Below are 20,000 nucleotides of genomic sequence, written 5' to 3' on the forward strand. Positions count from 1 at the left end.
CTCTCTCTCTTTCACAATTAAATTCAAAAGGCTTTATTAGCATGGGAAACAACCGTTTACACTGCCAAAGCATGTAGAATTATAAATAAACAATAAAACAATAAAAATGTAACAGTGAACATTACATAAATACACCTCTCTCTCTCTCCCTCCCTCCTCCCTCCCTCTCTCCCTCCCTCCCTCCCTCCCTCTCTCCCTCCCTCCCTCCCTCTCGTTCTTCTCCTATACATCTGTCCTCATGCAGCTATTACCAGTCATGTCCTCATCCTTAAATAACTGACCTCTGTGTGGCTCATTCATCAGGGTGGTGATTAATGCTTCACCTCACGAAAGATACACATCAGTCATTCATGTGTCATTCATGGCAACAACAATTGTATGTGTGTGTGTGTGTGTGTGTGTGTGTGTGTGTGTGTGTGTGTGTGTGTGCGTGCGTGCGTCCGTGCGTCCTTGCATGAGTTTACCCAGGGCCAGTCCCTCCGACCCCCTCCAGCCCCAGCTGTGGAGAGCTGTGCCTCTTTACCCCAGACACACACACCCTGCCCTGGTACCCTGGAACAAAGACAACGGACACACTTGGACGGGCACACACATACACACACACACACACACACACACACACACACACACACACAAGGAGAAGACAAGTAACCACTCTAAGATGATCCTACTGGAGGTGTGTGTGTCTGTGTGTGTCTGTGTGTCCGTCGTCCTTGTTCCAGGGTACCGGGGGGGGGGGGGGGGGGGGGGGTTGAAGACAAGACAGAGAAGAGAGTGAACAGCTGTGTGTTAAGCTGCACAGTGAACCTACAACAGCCCTCTTGTCTTATCTGTTCACTGCTGTTCTGTCTAGGTCTGGGTGTGTGTCTGTGTTTCATCCCAACACCAAGGCCAAGAGCGAAATACAAGCCTCTTCTACCCACACACACACACACACACACACACACACACACACACACACACACACACACACACACACACACACACACACACACACGGACAGGCACACGCAGTAGTTTCAGAAACACTCAAACCCATCTGACACCAACAATCATGCCACGGACCAAATCTTCCCCCCGGACCCCAGGGGATCTGACCCTCCACAGTATAGATGTATCACTTCTCCCCTGTGTGTGTGTGTGTGTGTGTGTGTGTGTGTGTGTGTGTGTGTGTGTGATTGACTGTATCTCTTTTCTCTCTCTTTTTCACTCTCTCTTTCCCCCCTCTCTGCCCCTCTCTCTCTCTCTCCCTCCCTCCCTCCCTCTCTCTCTTCTCCTATACATCTGTCCTCATGCAGCTATTACCAGTCATGCCCTCATCCTTAAATAACTGACCTCTGTGTGATTCATAGTAGGTCAATGTAAGGATGCATAGAGCCCGCCTCCTTCAGGGAGGTGATTAATGCTTCACCTCACTAAATATACACAGAGTCATTTGTGTGTAATTGGGAACAACAATTAAGTATGCGTCGGTGCATGATAGACAGACAGACCGACCGACAGACAGAGACAGACAGACAGACAGAGGCAGACAGACAGACAGACAGACAGAGGCAGACAGACAGACAGACAGATAGACAGTGTACCCAGGGCCAGTCCCCCTCCAGCCCCAGCCGTGGGGAGCTGTGCCTCATTACCCCAGACACACACACCCTGCCCTAGTGCCCTGGAACAAAGAACTGCTTTGAGCCATGGCGCTTTTAAAGCCCCCCCAGGGGGGGCGAGTCAGGGGGCTGGGCGGGGGGCGGGGGGCGGGGGGGGGAGGTGGCAGACCCATCGATGGGCCAATCAAGCTGTTGACAAACAGATCAGGGGGCCTGTTTACCCAGTGAGGGGGACACGCAGAACCCCCCTCCACACACACACCCCTCCACTCTGCACAATGTGCCAACTACGTATGCCACCCTGCCAACTATACACACACACACACACGCTCACGCACACACATACACATACACACACATACACACACACACATACATACACACACACACGCTCACACTCACACAATTAGCGTGGGGGGCAGGTTGAGGTTAGACCGACAGTGGCCGTGGACAGCAGATGAATGAATGAATGGACTTTATTGCTTTGATGCTTTGATGTGTGGCAATGTCACAAAGGGAAAGCAAGAGTGACTGAGAAAGAAGAAAGACAGAAGGTTTATAGAGAAAGGAGGCTTTGAAAGAGAGAGAGAGAGAGAGAGAGAGGGAGAGAGAGAGAGAGAGAGAAAGAGAGAGAGAGAGAGACAGAGAGAGAGAGAGACAGAGAGAGAGAGAGAGAGAGAGAGAGAGAGAGAGAGAGAGAGAGAGAGAGAGGGGGGGGGGGGGTTGTTCCTTCTCTCTGACTGCCCTCACAGGGGTCCCTGGTGATCTTTGACCCCTCAAGACCCCATTAATTAAACACCCCTTTGACTGAGCACAAGCAGCCTGTGGCTGAGAGGGGGGGTCCACAGCACTCTGAGGAGGATGGCTTTGCCTCTCTCTCTCTCTCTCTCTCTCTCTCTCTCTCTCTCTCTCTCTCTGCATTTCTTTCTTTTTCATTCATTTCTTCCTCCGTGTCTCTCTTTTGTTCTCACTGTCTAACTCCTCAGTGTATATTGCTCTTTCAGAGTTCTCTAGTGCCCCCCCCCCCCGACCCCTCCCTCCCTCTCTTTCAGCTGAGTGCTATACAGTATGCTTGGCTGAGCCGGGGTAAGAGAGAGAGAGAGAGAGAGAGAGAGAAAGAAAAGAGACAAAATCAACCAGTGAGTTAAAAAAAGATATAATAGACTAATCTTAGAATAATCTTAGAATAAGAAATAGAATCATCTTGGAACTCAATAACATTTCAGGACCCTACTTTCATGACTTTTCCTATATATGTGAGTTTTACCACCCAGTAGACTCACATTTTCAAAATCACACCAGGATAAGCTAGTACAAAGCTATTTTGCAGTATTGCTGTGTAATTGCGTTCAGTTTCGCTGCCATCGTTTTTTCCCAAGGCTGCAATGCTCTTTTCTATCAGCAGATGTTGCAGAGGGACATTCAGAAGTGACATATACAGTTTATATATAATGTCTAATGTTTAGGTCTATATATAACCTATAATTATGTTATAGAATAATGCAGTGGCAGTGTGGCAGAGTGGACAGATGACCAGGGAGGCACTAGTCAGGTGACCAGGGAGGGACTAGTCAGGTGACCAGTTAGGCACTAGTCAGGTGACCAGGGAGGGACTAGTTAGGTGACCAGGGAGGGACTAGTCAGGTGACCAGGGAGGCACTAGTTAGGTGACCAGGGAGGGACTAGTCAGGTGACCAGGGAGGCACTAGTCAGGTGACCAGGGAGGCACTAGTCAGGTGACCAGGGAGGGACTAGTTAGGTGACCAGGGAGGCACTAGTCAGGTGACCAGGGAGGCACTAGTCAGGTGACCAGGGAGGCACTAGTCAGGTGACCAGGGAGGCACTAGTTAGGTGACCAGGGAGGCACTAGTCAGGTGACCAGGGAGGGACTAGTCAGGTGACCAGGGAGGGACTAGTCAGGTGACCAGGGAGGGACTAGTCAGGTGACCAGGGAGGCACTAGTCAGGTGACCAGGGAGGCACTAGTTAGGTGACCAGGGCGGGACTAGTTAGGTGACCAGGGAGGGACTAGTCAGGTGACCAGGGAGGCACTAGTCAGGTGACCAGGGAGGGACTAGTCAGGTGACCAGGGAGGCACTAGTCAGGTGACCAGGGAGGGACTAGTTAGGTGACCAGGGAGGGACTAGTCAGGTGACCAGGGAGGGACTAGTCAGGTGACCAGGGAGGGACTAGTCAGGTGACCAGGGAGGCACTAGTCAGGTGACCAGGGAGGGACTAGTTAGGTGACCAGGGAGGCACTAGTCAGGTGACCAGGGAGGGACTAGTCAGGTGACCAGGGAGGGACTAGTCAGGTGACCAGGGAGGCACTAGTCAGGTGACCAGGGAGGCACTAGTCAGGTGACCAGGGAGGCACTAGTCAGGTGACCAGGGAGGGACTAGTCAGGTGACCAGGGAGGCACTAGTTAGGTGACCAGGGAGGGACTAGTCAGGTGACCAGGGAGGGACTAGTCAGGTGACCAGGGAGGGACTAGTCAGGTGACCAGGGAGGGACTAGTTAGGTGACCAGGAGGAGCCAGGTAACATTTGACCTTCCTTGGCTGTTGTTGGCATGACCAAACAGTATTCCTCCCAGTCTACTGAAAGAGAGTGAGGACGTTTGGCTGGACTGTTGGCGGTGTTGTGGAGAAGGAGGCTACTCCAACACATCTGCCTGTCTGGGTCTCTATGGTGAGGTGTTGGGAAGGGCTTGTGTTTATGACAGAGCAGCTTAATGACTGGGCTGTATGAGGAATCTGTCTGGTCTTAGATAAAAGAGGAAGAGAAAGAAAGAGAGAGGAGGAGGGAGAGAGAGAGGTTGGGGAAGAAAGAGAACAAAACATCCTGGCTCGGGCCATAAATAAGATGAAGGTCTTTGTTTCTCAGGGGACACACAAGTGGAGGAGAGCTTGAGAGGTGGAACGAGGGAGAGAAGGAAGAAGGGAGGGATATATATATATATATATATATATAGAGAGAGAGAGAGAGAGAGAGAGAGAGAGAGAGAGAGAGAGAGAGAGAGAGAGAGGTGAAGGAGGAGGAGGAACCTTGTCCTTGTTTCAAAGTTCACACAGTCAGTTCTGGTCCTAACCCTAATTAAAGCCTCAGCCTGCAGAGAGACAACATGAACCATAATTAGGGTCATGAGTGAGGTCACCTTTAGAATGACACCATGAGGCTCCAAAAAGAACTGGGAGAAAAACGCTAGGAAAAATGTATTTATTTAGCCAATGTATCTGAATCCTCATGACTATTGAACGTAAAATATGTAACGATGTATGTTAAATTAGACAAATTCTGTTTGATTTAAATTTATTTGATGACCTCATATTTGTTTGTTAATTTTTCAGATTCTTGCTTTTTATATTATTGTTATTAAGTATGTTCCCTTTTTGTAAAGAAGCTGATTTTCTGTTGAGTTTCTTGTTCCTAAAATGAAAAAAGAAGAGTAAGGTCACCACACTCCACAATGTGTGTGTGTGTGTGTGTGTGTGTGTGTGTGTGTGTGTGTGTGTGAGTGTATGTCACGTGATAGAGGGACCTCAGCCTGCTAGATCTCAGATAGTCACTTGGATGGACACACACACACACACACACACACACACACACACACACACTGAGAAGACCAGAAGACCACAAAACCCCCCATAACCCATAACCCATAACACCATCCTACTGGAGATGTGTGTGTGTGGGGGGGGGGGGTGAAGGCAGAGAAGAGAGTGAACAGGTGTGTGTTAAGCTGTACAGTGAACCCACACCAGTCTTATCTGTCTGTTCACTGATGTTCTGTCTAGGTCTGTTTGTGTGTGTGTGTGTGTGTGTGTGAGTGTGTGTGTGTGTATGTATGTGTATGTGTCACCCGAGCACCAAGGCCAAGAGCGAAATAGAAGCCTCTTCTACTCTCGCACACACGGACAGGCACATGCACATTCTCACAGACACACACGCACGCACGCACGCACCCACACACACATGCACACACACACACACGCACCCACACACACACACACACACACACACACACACACACACACAGACACACAGACACACACACAGTGTTCAGGTGAAACAGGAGGCCGTTCTGCAGTATGAATGGACTTCGTTGTCTGTCCTCCAGCTGTGTAATCACACTGATGAGGGGTTTCTGTTCTCCTCTGTCCCCTTACACACACACACACACACACACACACACACACACACACACACACACACACTCACACACACACACACACACACACACACACACACTGAGTGAGACAGATGAGTGTATTGAGTATAAGTGCGGGTGGTCTCTGGCCTGAGGACTTCATACAGCCCTACCCTGTCCTAGCCTGCCTTGGCCTGCCTTGGCCCAGTCTAACAACACCCAGGCTCCAGCCACAGGAAGGACCAGTTAGGGAGTGTCAGCGCCCCAGGGAGAGGGACTATGGAGAGGATCCGATATCTATTCGAACCAGCCCCGTAAACAACACTGTTTCCTTTCTCTGGGTCAGAGACTGGGGGAGGCTGGTGAAGGCAGACATCGGAGGACGTTGTGTTTGATACCATTCCTCATTCCGTTCCATGCATTACAACGAGCCCCATCCTCCGATGTCTGCCTCCACCAGCCTCCCCTGGTTAGAGGCACACATCCCTGTGAACCATCCACATCGAATGGGAATACATACATATGCTGAGTCCTTCTCCCTTTGTTGATGATCATATACATGTGTCAGCCATGCCTTATTTTTTCCTGTGGCCAGAACTATAAACGCAGGCTAGCATTCTGTACAGTGTGTGCATGTGTGCGTGTGTGCGTGTTTGTGTGTGTGTGTGTGTGTTACTCAGGTTGTTTGTGTGTGTGTGTGTGTGTGTGTGTGTAAGTGTTACTCAGGTTGTGTGTTTGTGTGTGTGTGTGTGTGTGTGTGTGTGTGCGTTACTCACATTGATGTCCTTCCCAGCCCAGTTACACTCCTCCCTCCAGTCCACAGGGGCGGGCCAGTAGATCTGAAACACAGAGAGCCGGGGTCAGGGGTCAGGGGTTAGGAGGCTACCGGATGGAAGCATGTCTGGGGGTCATGACCTCCAGCAGGGACAGACCTGTCCAACACCTTCAGGGACATTTCTGAGGAAGCCCTTTCCTCTTCTCCTCTCCTCCTCTCCTCCATTCCTCCTATCCTCTCGTCCCCTCTTACTCCTTTCTTCTCTTCCTCCTCTCTTTCACGCTTCCTACTCGCATCTATTCCTCCTCTATTCCCCTCTTTCTCCTCTCCTCCTTCTCCTCCACTCCTGCTCTCCTCCCCTCTTCACCTCCCCTCTCTGCCACGTTGTCGCTGTGTATCCATGTGTCCCATTGCAACAAAGAAGTCAACCAGGAACAGGAGTGTGTGTGTGTGTGTGTGTGTGTGTGTGTGTGTGTGTGTGTGTGTGTGTGTGTGCGTGTGTGCATGCATGCGTGTGTGTGTGTGTGTGTGTGTGTGTGTGTGTGTGTTCATAGGGTCTGTGATCCATATGTCAGTGGACAGGTTAGGGTCAAATCTGTGTTTAATCCAGTTGTATCTGTCTGTGGTTGGTTAGCTTGTCCAGTCCCATTACAGTGCAGCCTTGATGAACATAATCAACCAATTATTGGCCTCTTCATGTCAAGTAATAGGGAACATCATATGTGTGTGTGTGTGTGTGTGTGTGAGAGGTTGTGTGTGAGGTGATGACAGGTTAGCAGAGATTACCTAACCCCACATTGGCATGCCGACCCCTGACCCTGACCCCTCATCCCTTCTCTGATTGGATAAGAGAGAGATTTGTCAGCCTGTCAACACAGATCTGGCACGGTCAATCAACTCTAACGCCACAACATTCCCAATCTAAATCAACTCTAACACTACAACATTCCCAATCTAAATCAACTCTAACGCCACAACATTCCCAATCTAAATCAACTCTTACACCACAGCATTCCCTATCTAAATCAACTCTAACAATACAACATTCCCTATCTAAATCAACTCTTACTCTCACCTCTAACACTACAACATGCCATGTCTAAATCAACTCTAAATCACAACAACATTCCATGTCTAAATCACCTCTTTAGTCAACACAACATTCCCTGACTCTATCACCCCAAAGTCACCACAAAATTCAGTGTCTCAGTCTAAATCACTATAATATTCCCTGTCTAAATCACTATAATATTCCCTGTCTAAATCACTATAATATTCCCTGTCTAAATCACTATAATATTCCCAGTCTAAATCACCATAATATCCCCTGTCTAAATCACTATAATATTCCCAGTCTAAATCACCTCTATGTCACTGTAACATTCCCTGCTAGCATTCATCAGAGCAGTCATACGTCACCTCCCTGTCATCAGAACGACCACGCCATTTTTGGGGGGAAATCGAGCACGGAAAAGTGCTGGTGCCTTATTGGAAGTTAACTGTGACTTAGTGTCACCAAGCCTAAAAGCTGCTGCGTAGTATTTTGCACGTCAAATATTTTTAAAAGTCCCAGTTTACGATTTACTTTACTTCCCCAGAGCGAAGGACAGTAAAGGAAGAGATCTGTGGCTTCAGGCCATCCGCAGAGAGGATACAAAATGGTGAACAGTGGGACCCTGAGTCTGTGGACTCTACCTCTACTCTATCTCATTTGACTTGCCGTGTAAATCCCTAGATGAGAGTGTTACATTTGTTTTCTTAAGATGGGATAATGAATACATCTGTTCAATGGGCATAGATGATGCATTTGCCAATGTGATTAACTGTAGTATAGACCGATGAACTGAACTATAGACTATAGCCTATATATATATATATATATATATATATATATATATATATATATATATATATACAGTATATACTGTATGAAGAGGTTATAGCTAGCTAGCTACAATTTCTTGTCAAAATAATTAACAGCAAGCTATAACCAAAACTAGGGCCGGGGAAAGTGAGTCACATTGGACAGACTGCCAAAACAGCAAAATAAAGTGTCTTAAGGACCAAAACAATTATGTCATTTTTCACATGAATTCCCGGGAGATTCAATATGGTAGTTGTATGTCAGGATGTGACACTTCAGGCCATTGGGTCAGGTCTTCATCCTCTTTGATGGAGATGACCGAAAGGACACTCGTCAACCCCTATTTATAATGACGCAGATGGGTTATCTTATTACTCTTTTCAAGTTGCCCTCTTGGCCTGTAAAGAGCTCTATTAAACTCAATAGGACTTTGTGATGGGATAAAAGTCAATGAAGATATTGTCGTATATTTCTGTAGTATGTATGATCTATGTATGAATATGTGGTATGTTTTAGACACACACACATGCCAGGGCATGCAGGGACACAGATGACCAGCAGGGACCTTTGGGGGTTGGGCAGGGACACACATGCACGCTGGCCCCTCCCCTCTGGAGGGGAACGGGGAGAGAGGGACAGAGAGCGCTCTCTTCCCACCCGAGGTCCATGGAGAACGCATGTAATGTATGAATCTGCCTGTAACTGATTAAATTGTCTTAAACTAACTGTTCTTTGATTCATAATCAATAAGAATACACGACAGTAATGGCGAGCAAGCGACGGAGATAATATAACTTAATTTACAGTATTGTGCGGACTCTTCAATTCGACGAAGAAGGTAGATTTTCTGCAGAAATCTCTCTCTAGTCGATTGGTGTGTTTAAAATAGGCTGTAAATCTCAGATAAGTTATAGTCAAAAGAATCTGTGTAACGGTAATCTTGTTGGAATAGAAGCAAACTTTTCATAATCTTTGATGGGTGGGTGGTGAGAGCCGGACTTGGAAGCCCGTTTTTTGTAAAATATAGTGTTTGATGGTAAGGTTTGTTTGTACGGTATTGGAATATCGTGTGTGTCTGTGTAAAATTCGGTGAGGTTGTGTTTATGTGTTGGAGTGTGGGTGGACTCGGTAGTCTGTTTTATATTGTAGCAGTGGAGAACATGTGAGGCTCTTTTGTCTGTTTGGAAGGACGCCATTGTGTAAGCAGTGTACTTTCAGCGGAGTTTAGACGCCATTTGCATTTAGACGCCATTTGCAGTGTGTCAGAGAGTCTATTCTTAGACGCCATTTTTCTTTGTCCTTGAGAAAGGACAAACACAGAGGCCATCTTTATGAGGGAAACGTGAACGTAGAATATTTGAATGAGATAAAGATAATCTTGATATTGCTGTGTCGTGAAAAGTAATCGTTTATGAAAACAAGTTGTGTTAAAGAGATTGTTTTAAAGCAGGCTACAAACACGCGGGGGTTTCCCCACAGAGAAGGACAAAGACTAGCCCCTCCCTCTCCTCCTTCTTCTCCTGTTGTTCAAACATACAGACACGTTGCGTGTGATTGTTGCATTACATAGATTGTAGTGATTCAAAGATAGAAAGATAGTGAATTGATCATCGGGGTATTTTAAAGTAGTTTAAAGTTTAAGCAATGTTATGTTGTAAAGATTGATCTGGGAGTCCACAGCGGGTTTTTCCCCCAGAAGGACAAAGACTAGCCCCTCCTTCCCCTACTCCATTTTTACACGGAGGCGCTGGCGCATGCGCAATCGATACGCAAGTCGGTTACTTGGCGCCGCCTGCTGGACGAAATACGACAATACATTTTAAAACACTAAATCCTCAGGGAGATACAGCTGAGGTCGATGAAACAGTCCGATACATTAATAAATAGATGGTTATAAATGATTGTAATGTATTACATTAATTTAATTAATTTAATTAATTACAAATTGATTGAATTAATTATTCAGATCATTTTATTTCTCTGTTTTCACAAAACTTTGATCAATTGTTTTGTGACAATCTAATGATATGTTGATAATAGCTAATTGACTTCACAGGATTACATCAATGAAGTGTAAATGACTAAGTCTAGTTGATTGTGCATTCCTTCCGAGTAGCAGGTCGATTTCCTTACAGATTGTAATTGAGAATTGATCATTTTGTTCCTTTCAAATAACAAGTCGATTTCCTTACAGATTGTAATGAATAATTAATCATTTTATTCCTTCCAAATGACAAGTCGATTTCTTTAAGTGTGTAATTAATAATTAATCATTCATTCTTTTCCAAATAACAAGTCGATTTCTTTACAGGTTATAATTAATATTTGTAATTTACATCTTTTATTTTAGTTAGGTCATTTCCACAGTGTTTGATTAAGGAATAGCAGAATAGTACATATTTGATAGTTGAGCAGTAAAAGGGTTTTTGTGGATCAGTGAATACTTAGGTGTGACCAGCTTTTGTGATTTAATAATTGTGTTGACCAGAACTGTAATTAGTATTGAATGAGTAATTAAGTGACACATTCATAAACAATTAGGAAACACATTTAAGTATAAAGTACTTACACAGCTATTAGATTTAAGTTAATACTGCACTGACATACACAAGAGGCAAGTCTGTTATTCTGGAGTTGCAGGGTTTTTGTGGGGATGGTCAATACAGTTATATTGGACTAGCATTTGTTTAGCAAACAAGACAAAATAAGGTGGGTTGTAAGAAGCGTACACCTTATCTAATATAGAATATTGTCAGCATATTGAGCAAAGTAGAATGGGGTCGAATTCCACGAAGCTGTTAAAAGATATTAGTGAACATCGTGGAATGTTGGCTACGTTATCCCCTATGGCTGTAGTGGAAAAAATGAATCCTCTTGTTAGGGAAATTAGCAAAATGTCTACGAAATGGAATAGCCGTTGGGCATACATTGAACAGCCGTGGCCGAAAGAGGGCAGCATTAATTTACAATTAATTGCAACATTGGAAATACTTATCAATGGGCACAAAGCACATCAAAGAGGAAAGATTAGATCAGAGAAACGCAAGTTAGAGTTAGCTATTTTAGATCTATTTAAGGTAGAGGGACAGAAAATAGCTCAGATGGAACCGGAAAAGAAAAAAGAATTGGCCAGGACACTGGAACAGAAACTGAACATTTCATCCCTAGACCTGTGTTCTGCCTCCAGTCCCCCTCCATATGCTAAGGCACTGGAGGATCATTCCCAGAAGAAGAAGAAGGAGCCAAGGGGAAAAGGGGACGACAGGAGTGACGAGGAAGATGACAGCGAAGATGGCAGTGAAGACTCAAGTGATGACTACAATGCAGATGGAGGCTACAACGCGCAGGTCAGGAAGATGATAGCCACAGCCGAAAGGAAAGGTGGGAGAAGACGCCCGGAGAAAGAGGGAGATTGTCACCGAATGTCATCAAATACATTAAAGAACTGTCCAGTGCTGATTCGGGGTAACAAGATGGAATATCATCCGTGGCATCATACAGATTTGTCTGAAGTGATCGAGAAACTCCCAGTTCTTCAAGAGGGAGGACATTCGTGGACGCGAGAGGTCGACGTGATACTGACAGGAACGCAGGCCGCGATGGGAGACCTGAAAAGACTCTTAGCTTTTATTGCAGGATTGGATACAATGCAGGAAATATTGATGAAGGCAGGACTTCATAGATATATCAATACATCAGTTTATGATCCAGAGCTCTTCGCAGCAAACAGAGGCAGGCTGTGGAAAGCAATCAGAGAGACCTACCCTACTCACATTCACCCAGACAATATCATTGTGAAGCCACTGGGGGGGGATGAGAATCCCAGGGGTTATATTGCCCGTATGCACGCTCAATGGAGAAGTGTGACAGGGAAAGACGCTGAAGATAACCCCTTAGAAAAATCCATAATCAGGGAAAAAATACAAGAAGGGCTTCCTACCCCAGTTAAGGATAAGCTAGCAGAAGTGGTGGGGCTACGACACATGAACAAAGCTGTTTATATAGACCACGTAGCTCATCAAGTTGAGTTATATCGAAAGAACATTCAGATACAGAAGGCACGAGACGAAGAATCCCTCAGAATATTGACTCATTTGCAATTGACTGAAAGCGAGAGGAACATAGAGGGAGTGCAGGCTTTAGCCCCACAGCAACCGCCACCTGGAGTGCAGACTGCTACTTACCAGTCCTACTCACAGGGGCCACAAGGGGGGTATCCTGCTACTTACCAGTCCTACCCACAGGGGCCACAAGGGGGGTATCCATACCCACAAGGGCCACCAGGGGTGCAAGCGGTTCCATACCAGATGTACACACAGCCTGGCCAAGGACCACCACCAGGGGGATGGACAGCAGCAGGGAAGGAGATGCTAGAACCATGCCAATGCGACCAGAATGGACATCTAGCCTGTGCCTGCTGCAACAGGCCCCAGGGGGGCGCAGGGGGGAGCCAAGGAGGAGGATATTGGCCCCCTACTACACCTGCTCCAGGAGTGATGAACCCTTACGGAGGCCCAGCAGCTGGCCTATAGGGGTGCCCGGAAGATCCGAGTGGGAGGTGCCAGCTGGTGGTGACACAGAAGCCTGAAGGCGCCACGCACCTCCCTATGTCTAGAGAATATGTGAAGACAATCGGATTTGAGGGAATTAAACAGCTGATTCCTACAACTGAGCTTGTAGACTTAGAGTACAAGGGACAGAGAGCAACTCTGTCAACACTTGTGTCAGAACACACGCCAACAGGGCTGCTAGGGAGAGATGCTCTATGCCAATTGAACTGTACAGTAAAATGCACACCTAACGGCTGTCAGGTGACGGTGCCATCCGGTGTTCAGATTCCATCGACAGCCAGAGTGATTAAGCATAGAACAGACCTACAAGCTTTGCCTTTAAAGGGAGCTGATATAGAATATTGGGTTGATGGGTCTTGTTACGGGGTAGGAGAAACGTTGTGCGCTGGGTATTCCTTAGTTAAAGCACAGAATTCAAAGTTTATTGTAGAACAGGCTGAGGCAGTTCCTCAGCCTTGCTCGGCTCAGTTGGCTGAATTGATTGCCGTCACAGAAGCATGCAACTTGGGAACCGGACGGAGAGTGACAGTGTACACCGACTCTGCCTATGCACATAATGTTTGTCATTTTAATGGAGCTGTATGGAGGGGGCGGGGTTTTAAGAGAACTGATGGTACGCCTATACAGCATCACGCACAGATCATGAAGCTGTTACAAGCCATGATGAAGCCAAAGGAATTAGCTATAGTGAAGTGTGCCACACACAGGTCTGACTCATCACATGTCACACAAGGTAACAGGGCTGCAGAGGATGCAGCCAAAGCCATTACAGGAGCAGACAAGGCAGGTAAAGGTCTTCTGGTCACACATGAAAAGCAATTACAGGGCATGGTCACACTTGAGGATTTATTGATGTTACAGAGTAGAGTAACTACGTTAGACAAGAGCGTTTGGCTAGCAAGGGGGGCAAGTCAGGATGACACAGGTCTATGGAGGAATCATGAGGGGTTGGTTGTAGCACCCTCAGATTTATTAGGCATGTTAATACAGGAAGCTCATGGATTAGCACATGTGGCTAGGGGGGAGGTGAGACGCAAGATCACCAAGAAATATGGGTTTTGGAGTCCATATTTGATGGAACAGATTGACCATGCTTTAGGTCAATGTGGGGTCTGTTGGAGAAACAACATCAGAGTGGGTACACCAGTGGTGTCTGGGCATATCCCTACCCCAATAGGGCCACGGGTGGTGGACAGGGGGGTGGATGTACAGAGTAGGCAGGATGTTGTGCCAACAGGTGCCGAGGTCCCCAGAGAACCTGAGAAGGAGGAGCTACGAGGAGATGCTGTGGTGTTGCCAGAGCCAGTGGCAATGCCAGTGTTACAGCCAGTGACATCACCGGCAGTGCCTGAAACCGAGGGGACAGTGGAAAGCTGTCCAGATGCCAATGAACCAGAAACCAACGAAGCAGAGAGTGCTGACAGTCTGGAGGTCCAGCCTGGGAGTGTCCAAAGCCTGGACACCTGTGCTACTGGGGATGCTGGCGAGTGCCTGCACCATGCTTCAGATGATGCTGAGGGCGACTCCCCAGACCTTGATCAGCGTGGGAGGGGACCAGGCGGTTGCCTGAACCTCAATGACACTGACGGACGACGACCAGTTAGGAAAAGATTAAAGACTATGAATAGGGTAGTGAAGCAGCAGATCAAAGGGAACGACGGGAATGGACAGCAGATGATAGCATGGCTGGAAACGGTCTTAGGGGCATGGGAAACTTATTTTGCCAAGATAGGAGCACCTATTATAGCAGACATGATTTTTGACTTTCTTAGGAGGCAGGGCCTCATTGACTGTTTTTGGAAAATCAGTCACTCAGTCCACGTTAATGAACTTTTCAGAAGACTAGTCCTCACCTGAGGTGAAGATCTATGCATTAATGCATTCCCTTTGTCCTGTGCTTACTGTTGGGGAATTATGTGTTATGATAACTGAATGTCATTATTTGTGTATTGTTTGTTTATTTCTATATCGTATGGGATTGATGTCAGTTGAGAAGTGATGTAGTGGTTATGCAAAGATAGGAAAGAGGTTCTGTTCCTAGCGCAACGAAAATGGAAAGCTCCTGACTATGAAAGTGTTATCAATCTGAGACAGCGGTAAAGGCTGTTCTCCAACTGGGTACAAGTGCTAGTAACCTCTGACCCTGACGCTTCAAGGACAAAGAAAACATCGGTCGTTGGAAGTTTCTGTATTGATTTGTGCATGATGAACTGTGTTTAGTTTAATTGTGATTGTTATTTTCAAAATTCTTTTTATTATTGGTTGTTTTCTATTTTTTGTTTATGATATCTTTGGTTCCTAATACTGGTCCTGGGTTGGTCTGTGTTATTGTGCTTCTTGTGTTGTGTGTTGGTGTAGTTTTTCTGTCTGTTGTTATTTTTTTTGAATTTTTAATTTTATTTAAAAAAAAAAAAAAAAAAAAAAAAAAAATTTTGGGATGTTTTGTGGGGTTTTGTGTTTTTGTTTTTGTTTTATGGTAGTTTAGTTTCGGAACACCCTCTGGGTGGTCCGAGGGGGGATGTGTCGTATATTTCTGTAGTATGTATGATCTATGTATGAATATGTGGTATGTTTTAGACACACACACATGCCAGGGCATGCAGGGACACAGATGACCAGCAGGGACCTTTGGGGGTTGGGCAGGGACACACATGCACGCTGGCCCCTCCCCTCTGGAGGGGAACGGGGAGAGAGGGACAGAGAGCGCTCTCTTCCCACCCGAGGTCCATGGAGAACGCATGTAATGTATGAATCTGCCTGTAACTGATTAAATTGTCTTAAACTAACTGTTCTTTGATTCATAATCAATAAGAATACACGACAGTAACAAATAAAGACATCAAATCATATTCCATAGCATCACCATGAACAAACTCATCACATCTGTGTTGTAAAAAACTGATAAATAAATCATCAATTGGTTGACCATTAAGAGATGGTTGAGAGTTGATTGACAGCTGGTCTGACCTTGTGCTCCTGCTTGGCGATGTTGTCCAGACTGAGGGAGAACAGGAAGTTGCGAGCGCCAACAAAGAGCCGCCCCCTCTCCTCGTCCAATAGGAGAGCGCTGAAACAGCAGGAACGCTCCAGCTCAAAACGCCGTACTCCGTGGAACTGTTGGAGCTCTGAAATACACACACACACACACACACACACACACACACACACACAGTTAATAGTCAGTACATAACTCCTATACATGATAACTTTAACAGAGCACTGACACACGGATCCAATGGGAGGCCAGTATTGTGATACCAGTATTGTGATACCAGTATTGTCATAGCTTCAGAACAGCTGTCAGGAGAGCTGTCAGGGGCTTAGAAGCTCTGTGGCTCCCTATCTCTCCGCTCCTCCTTTCCTGTCCTCCTCCATCATCTGTCTATCCTCTCCTCTCTCACCCACTTCCTAATTGCCACTCTCACTGGGGAACCCCAAGGTCCCTCAACATTAAATACAACGTTAAATAAATACCCTGAAATACTGTTATTATAAGTAGCTCCTTCCTACTTGTCTTACAGCAACTAAACTCTCTCTCCCCCCCCCCCCTCTCTCTCTCTCTGTCTCTCTCCCACTTCACTCCCACTCCCACTCCAGCCTTGTGTTGAACTCAGGATGGAGATGATCCTAGATGGTGTGGCTTTGTTCGTTATTGAGCTTCCGACACAACTCACAAGACAAAACTCAGCTCCTCGACTTCTAGCCAAGACTGACAGAAACACACACCACTGCTACTGTTCACTAGTGTGGATAAAACAGTGCGCCTGTGTGTTGTTGAGGATGAAAACTGGGGCATAACGGAGGAGGGGGGTGGGGGCAGGTTACCTTTTCTGCTGTTTCCTTCGTGTTGTTGGGACTGCCAAGATGGGTCAGATGGATAGACCTCACACACACACACACACACACACACACACACGCGCGTACACGCCGGCACATATGCATGCACACACATCCAGTGAGACTAACTAACGTTATCACCCAGGCAGGCAGGTCTTACCTTTGTAGGAGAGCTTCATCCGCGGTGAGGCGGAGGAGGATGAAGAGGAGCGTGAGGGTGAGGAAGAGGAGGAGGAGGAGGAGGGTGATGAAGAGGAGAGCTTGGGCAGGCCGCTGGACGAGGCCTGGGCGGCCATGAGGCCGAGGAGCAGCAGGGAGCTACAAGTCACCATCATCGCCATCATCATCATCATCGTCATCATCATGGCCACCTAGAATGGCTCGGGCTTGGTTTGGTTCGTTTCTGGTCAGTACCAGTTTTCTTGGCCTGGTTCAGCACGGCTTGGCTTGTAAGCACACACGGGTCGGGTTGGCTTGGTTGGACTGGTCTGGTTCAGTTCAGCTCAGCTGGTTGTATTGTGTATTTGTTAGTGTATTTGTTAGCCTTATCCACAGATAGCTGGTTGTCGTCACGATCGCTGCTCTATCCCGGTCTGATGTCAGCCTATGTTCTCCCGGTTCCGTGGCGTTACGATGTGTTCCGTGGGGTTTCGTGGCGTTCCTCTCAGTGGTGATGGGGATGAAAGCTTCACACGGAGGAACAGAGACCTAAAAATAACCAGAGAGCCACACTTTACAAAGGAGTCAGGCAGGCAGGCAGGCAGGCAGGCAGGAAGGCAGGCAGGCAGGCAGGCAGGCAGGAAGGCAGGCGGGCAGACGGGCAGTCGGGCAGGCTGCTGGGACCCCCCCCGCCTCCTTCCGCCATCACCCATCCCTCCTCTCCCTTTCCCTCCTCCCCCCCTCCAGTGTCAGGAGTATATATAGCCTTAGACAGGCAGATGCCCGATGCCAGCCACGGTAAGTAAAGCCAGCCATTGTAAGCCACTGTAGAGACAAGCTGTAAACACAGCACATTACTGGGCTGGTCACACCCCCCCTGCCCCTTCCCAGCTATGGCCCTGGTCACCAGAGGGGAGGGGGGGGGGGGGAGAAAAAGAGGAGTTGGGAGGGGGGAGGTTGAGAGGGGATTGGCAGCTGGGAGTTTGAGCTGTGTGTGGTGGCCCAGTGCCATGCCCGGTCTATAAGCCCGGCCCAGACACTCCCTCTGTGGCAGTACCAACCTAAGATGCCAACCTAGGGAGGATGGCATTCCCTCTCCTCATTCCATTCTCAAAATGGGATGCACTTATATAGCACCTTTATCCAAAGCGCTTTACAAGGCGCCTGCCCGCTCACTGGGAGCAATTTGGGGTTCAGTGTCTTACCCAAGGACACTTCGACATGTGGCCAGCCGGGGCTCGAACCGCCGATCTGCCAACCTTGCGATCATTAGACGGTAGACCCACATGTGTGCGCACACACACACACACACACACACACACAAAATACCCTCTATACCTCCGACTTCCAGTTTAGCTCCGACCAGTGCCACCTGCAGAAGTTTTCGGATGACTCCTCTATCGTCGGTTACATCACAGACGACAGGGATGAGGAGTACAGGGCCCTGGTGGAGAGCTTCGTGCAGTGGTGCGACACCAACTACCTTTTGCTTAACACCAGCAAAACAAAGGAGTTGGTGGTGGATTTTAGGAGGAAGAGAAGGACCCCAGCCCCCATCACCATCAAGGGGGTGGAAGTCGAGAGGGTGGACTCCTACAGGTACCTGGGAGTACAAATTAATAACAAACTGGACTGGACTGACAACACCGAGGCTCTTCTCAGGAAAGGGCAGAGCAGACTGTTTTTCCTGAGAAGGCTGAGGTCTTTCGGTGTCTGCAACAAGCTGCTGCAAATGTTTTATCAGTCGGTGGTTGCCAGCGTTCTGTTCTTCGCCGTGGCCTGCTGGGGTGGAAACATCTGTGCCAGGGATGCTGCGAAGCTAAACAAACTGGTGAAGAAGGCCAGCTCTGTGGTGGGGACCGGGCTGGACAGCCTAGAGGTGGTGGCAGAACAGAGGATGGGGAAAAAACTGGCGGCCATGCTGGCCAATCCCTCCCACCCGATGTACTGCGAGCTGGCAGGGATGAGGAGCAAGTTCAGCCACAGATTTGTTCTCCCCCGTCAAAGTACAAAAAGATTTGGACAGTCCTTTATTCCAGCTGCACTCCGACTCTACAACCAGGCCCTGCAGGGTGGGGGAGACCTGGAGATGGAACTTTTGGAACTTTTTACTTATTGAGCCTGCACTGTTTTATGTTTTTTTATTTATATGAATGTTTTTCTGTTTTCTGTACTGAATGTTTTCTGCCCTAACTGAGCTGTTTGACAACAAAATTTCCCCATTGGGGACAATAAAGGTTTTCAATCAATCAATCAATCAAAATACCTTTCACTACTTTGGACCCTGTGCTCTCGACAACCACAACAATAAAGTCTTTCAGTGGTAATAGCCTGCTTCATTCTTCTACCTCGCTGTTGGCACCCCTCCTGCAATACAACACAAGTCTCCCATTCTCTCGACCTCTCTTTTTCTGCCCCCCTTTCTCTCTTTCTCTATCCCGTCCTCCTACCTTTCTCTCCATCATGTTCTCTCTACCTCTCTTGCTCTGACCCCCACAGTCACATTTCTCTCTCCCACTCTCTCTCTCTTCTCTCACCCTGCCTTTATCTGTCTGTCTCTCTCTTTCTCTATCCCTTCCTCTTACCTTTCTCTCCATCATGTTCTCTCTATCTCTCTCTGTAGAGTGGAGGAGGGTCAGAGGGAGAGAGAGAGGGAACTGAATAGAGTGCAGTAAGAGAACATGTGTGTGTGTGTGTGTGTGTGCGTGTGTGTGTGTGTGTGTGTGTGTGTGTGTGTGTGTGTGTGTGTGTGCGTGTGTGCGCGTGCGTGCGTGTGTTCAGTGTGAAAACCTGTCTGTATGACTGTGGGTCAGTGGAGATGAGAAAAGATGTTTAAACAGGACTACCCAACCCCCAACAGCCCCCCCCCCCCTCAACCCCCCCCAGTCATCTGTTGCTCTTCCCCATCTCCTCCCCCCTCCCTCAACACCACTCAACCCCCCGCCCCTCGTCCTCCTCCCCCCTCCCTCACCACCCCTCGTCCTCCTCCCCCCTCCCTTAACACCCCTCCCCCTCCTCCCCCCTCCCTCACCACCCCTCGTCCTC

At 47.6% G+C, this 20,000-nt stretch overlaps 1 protein-coding gene across 1 annotated transcript in view; it reads right to left on the reverse strand.

The window, feature by feature from the left end:
- sema3b (sema domain, immunoglobulin domain (Ig), short basic domain, secreted, (semaphorin) 3B) overlaps positions 1-17,161 on the reverse strand; it is a gene marked incomplete at both ends in the record, with an annotated part of 26,263 nt that extends 9,102 nt beyond the window's left edge. Inside the window, 3 exons of the mRNA XM_080535308.1 lie at positions 6,526-6,588; positions 15,927-16,084; positions 16,957-17,161. Coding sequence (XP_080391434.1) covers positions 6,526-6,588; positions 15,927-16,084; positions 16,957-17,161 — 426 coding nt within the window. The remainder of the gene's footprint in view (positions 1-6,525; positions 6,589-15,926; positions 16,085-16,956) is intronic.
- Between the last annotated feature and the right edge of the window lie 2,839 nt (positions 17,162-20,000).

This window comes from Nansenia antarctica (assembly GCF_963989245.1).
Source record: "Nansenia antarctica genome assembly, chromosome: 6".
In the NCBI taxonomy this organism is placed as follows: domain Eukaryota; kingdom Metazoa; phylum Chordata; class Actinopteri; order Argentiniformes; family Microstomatidae; genus Nansenia; species Nansenia antarctica.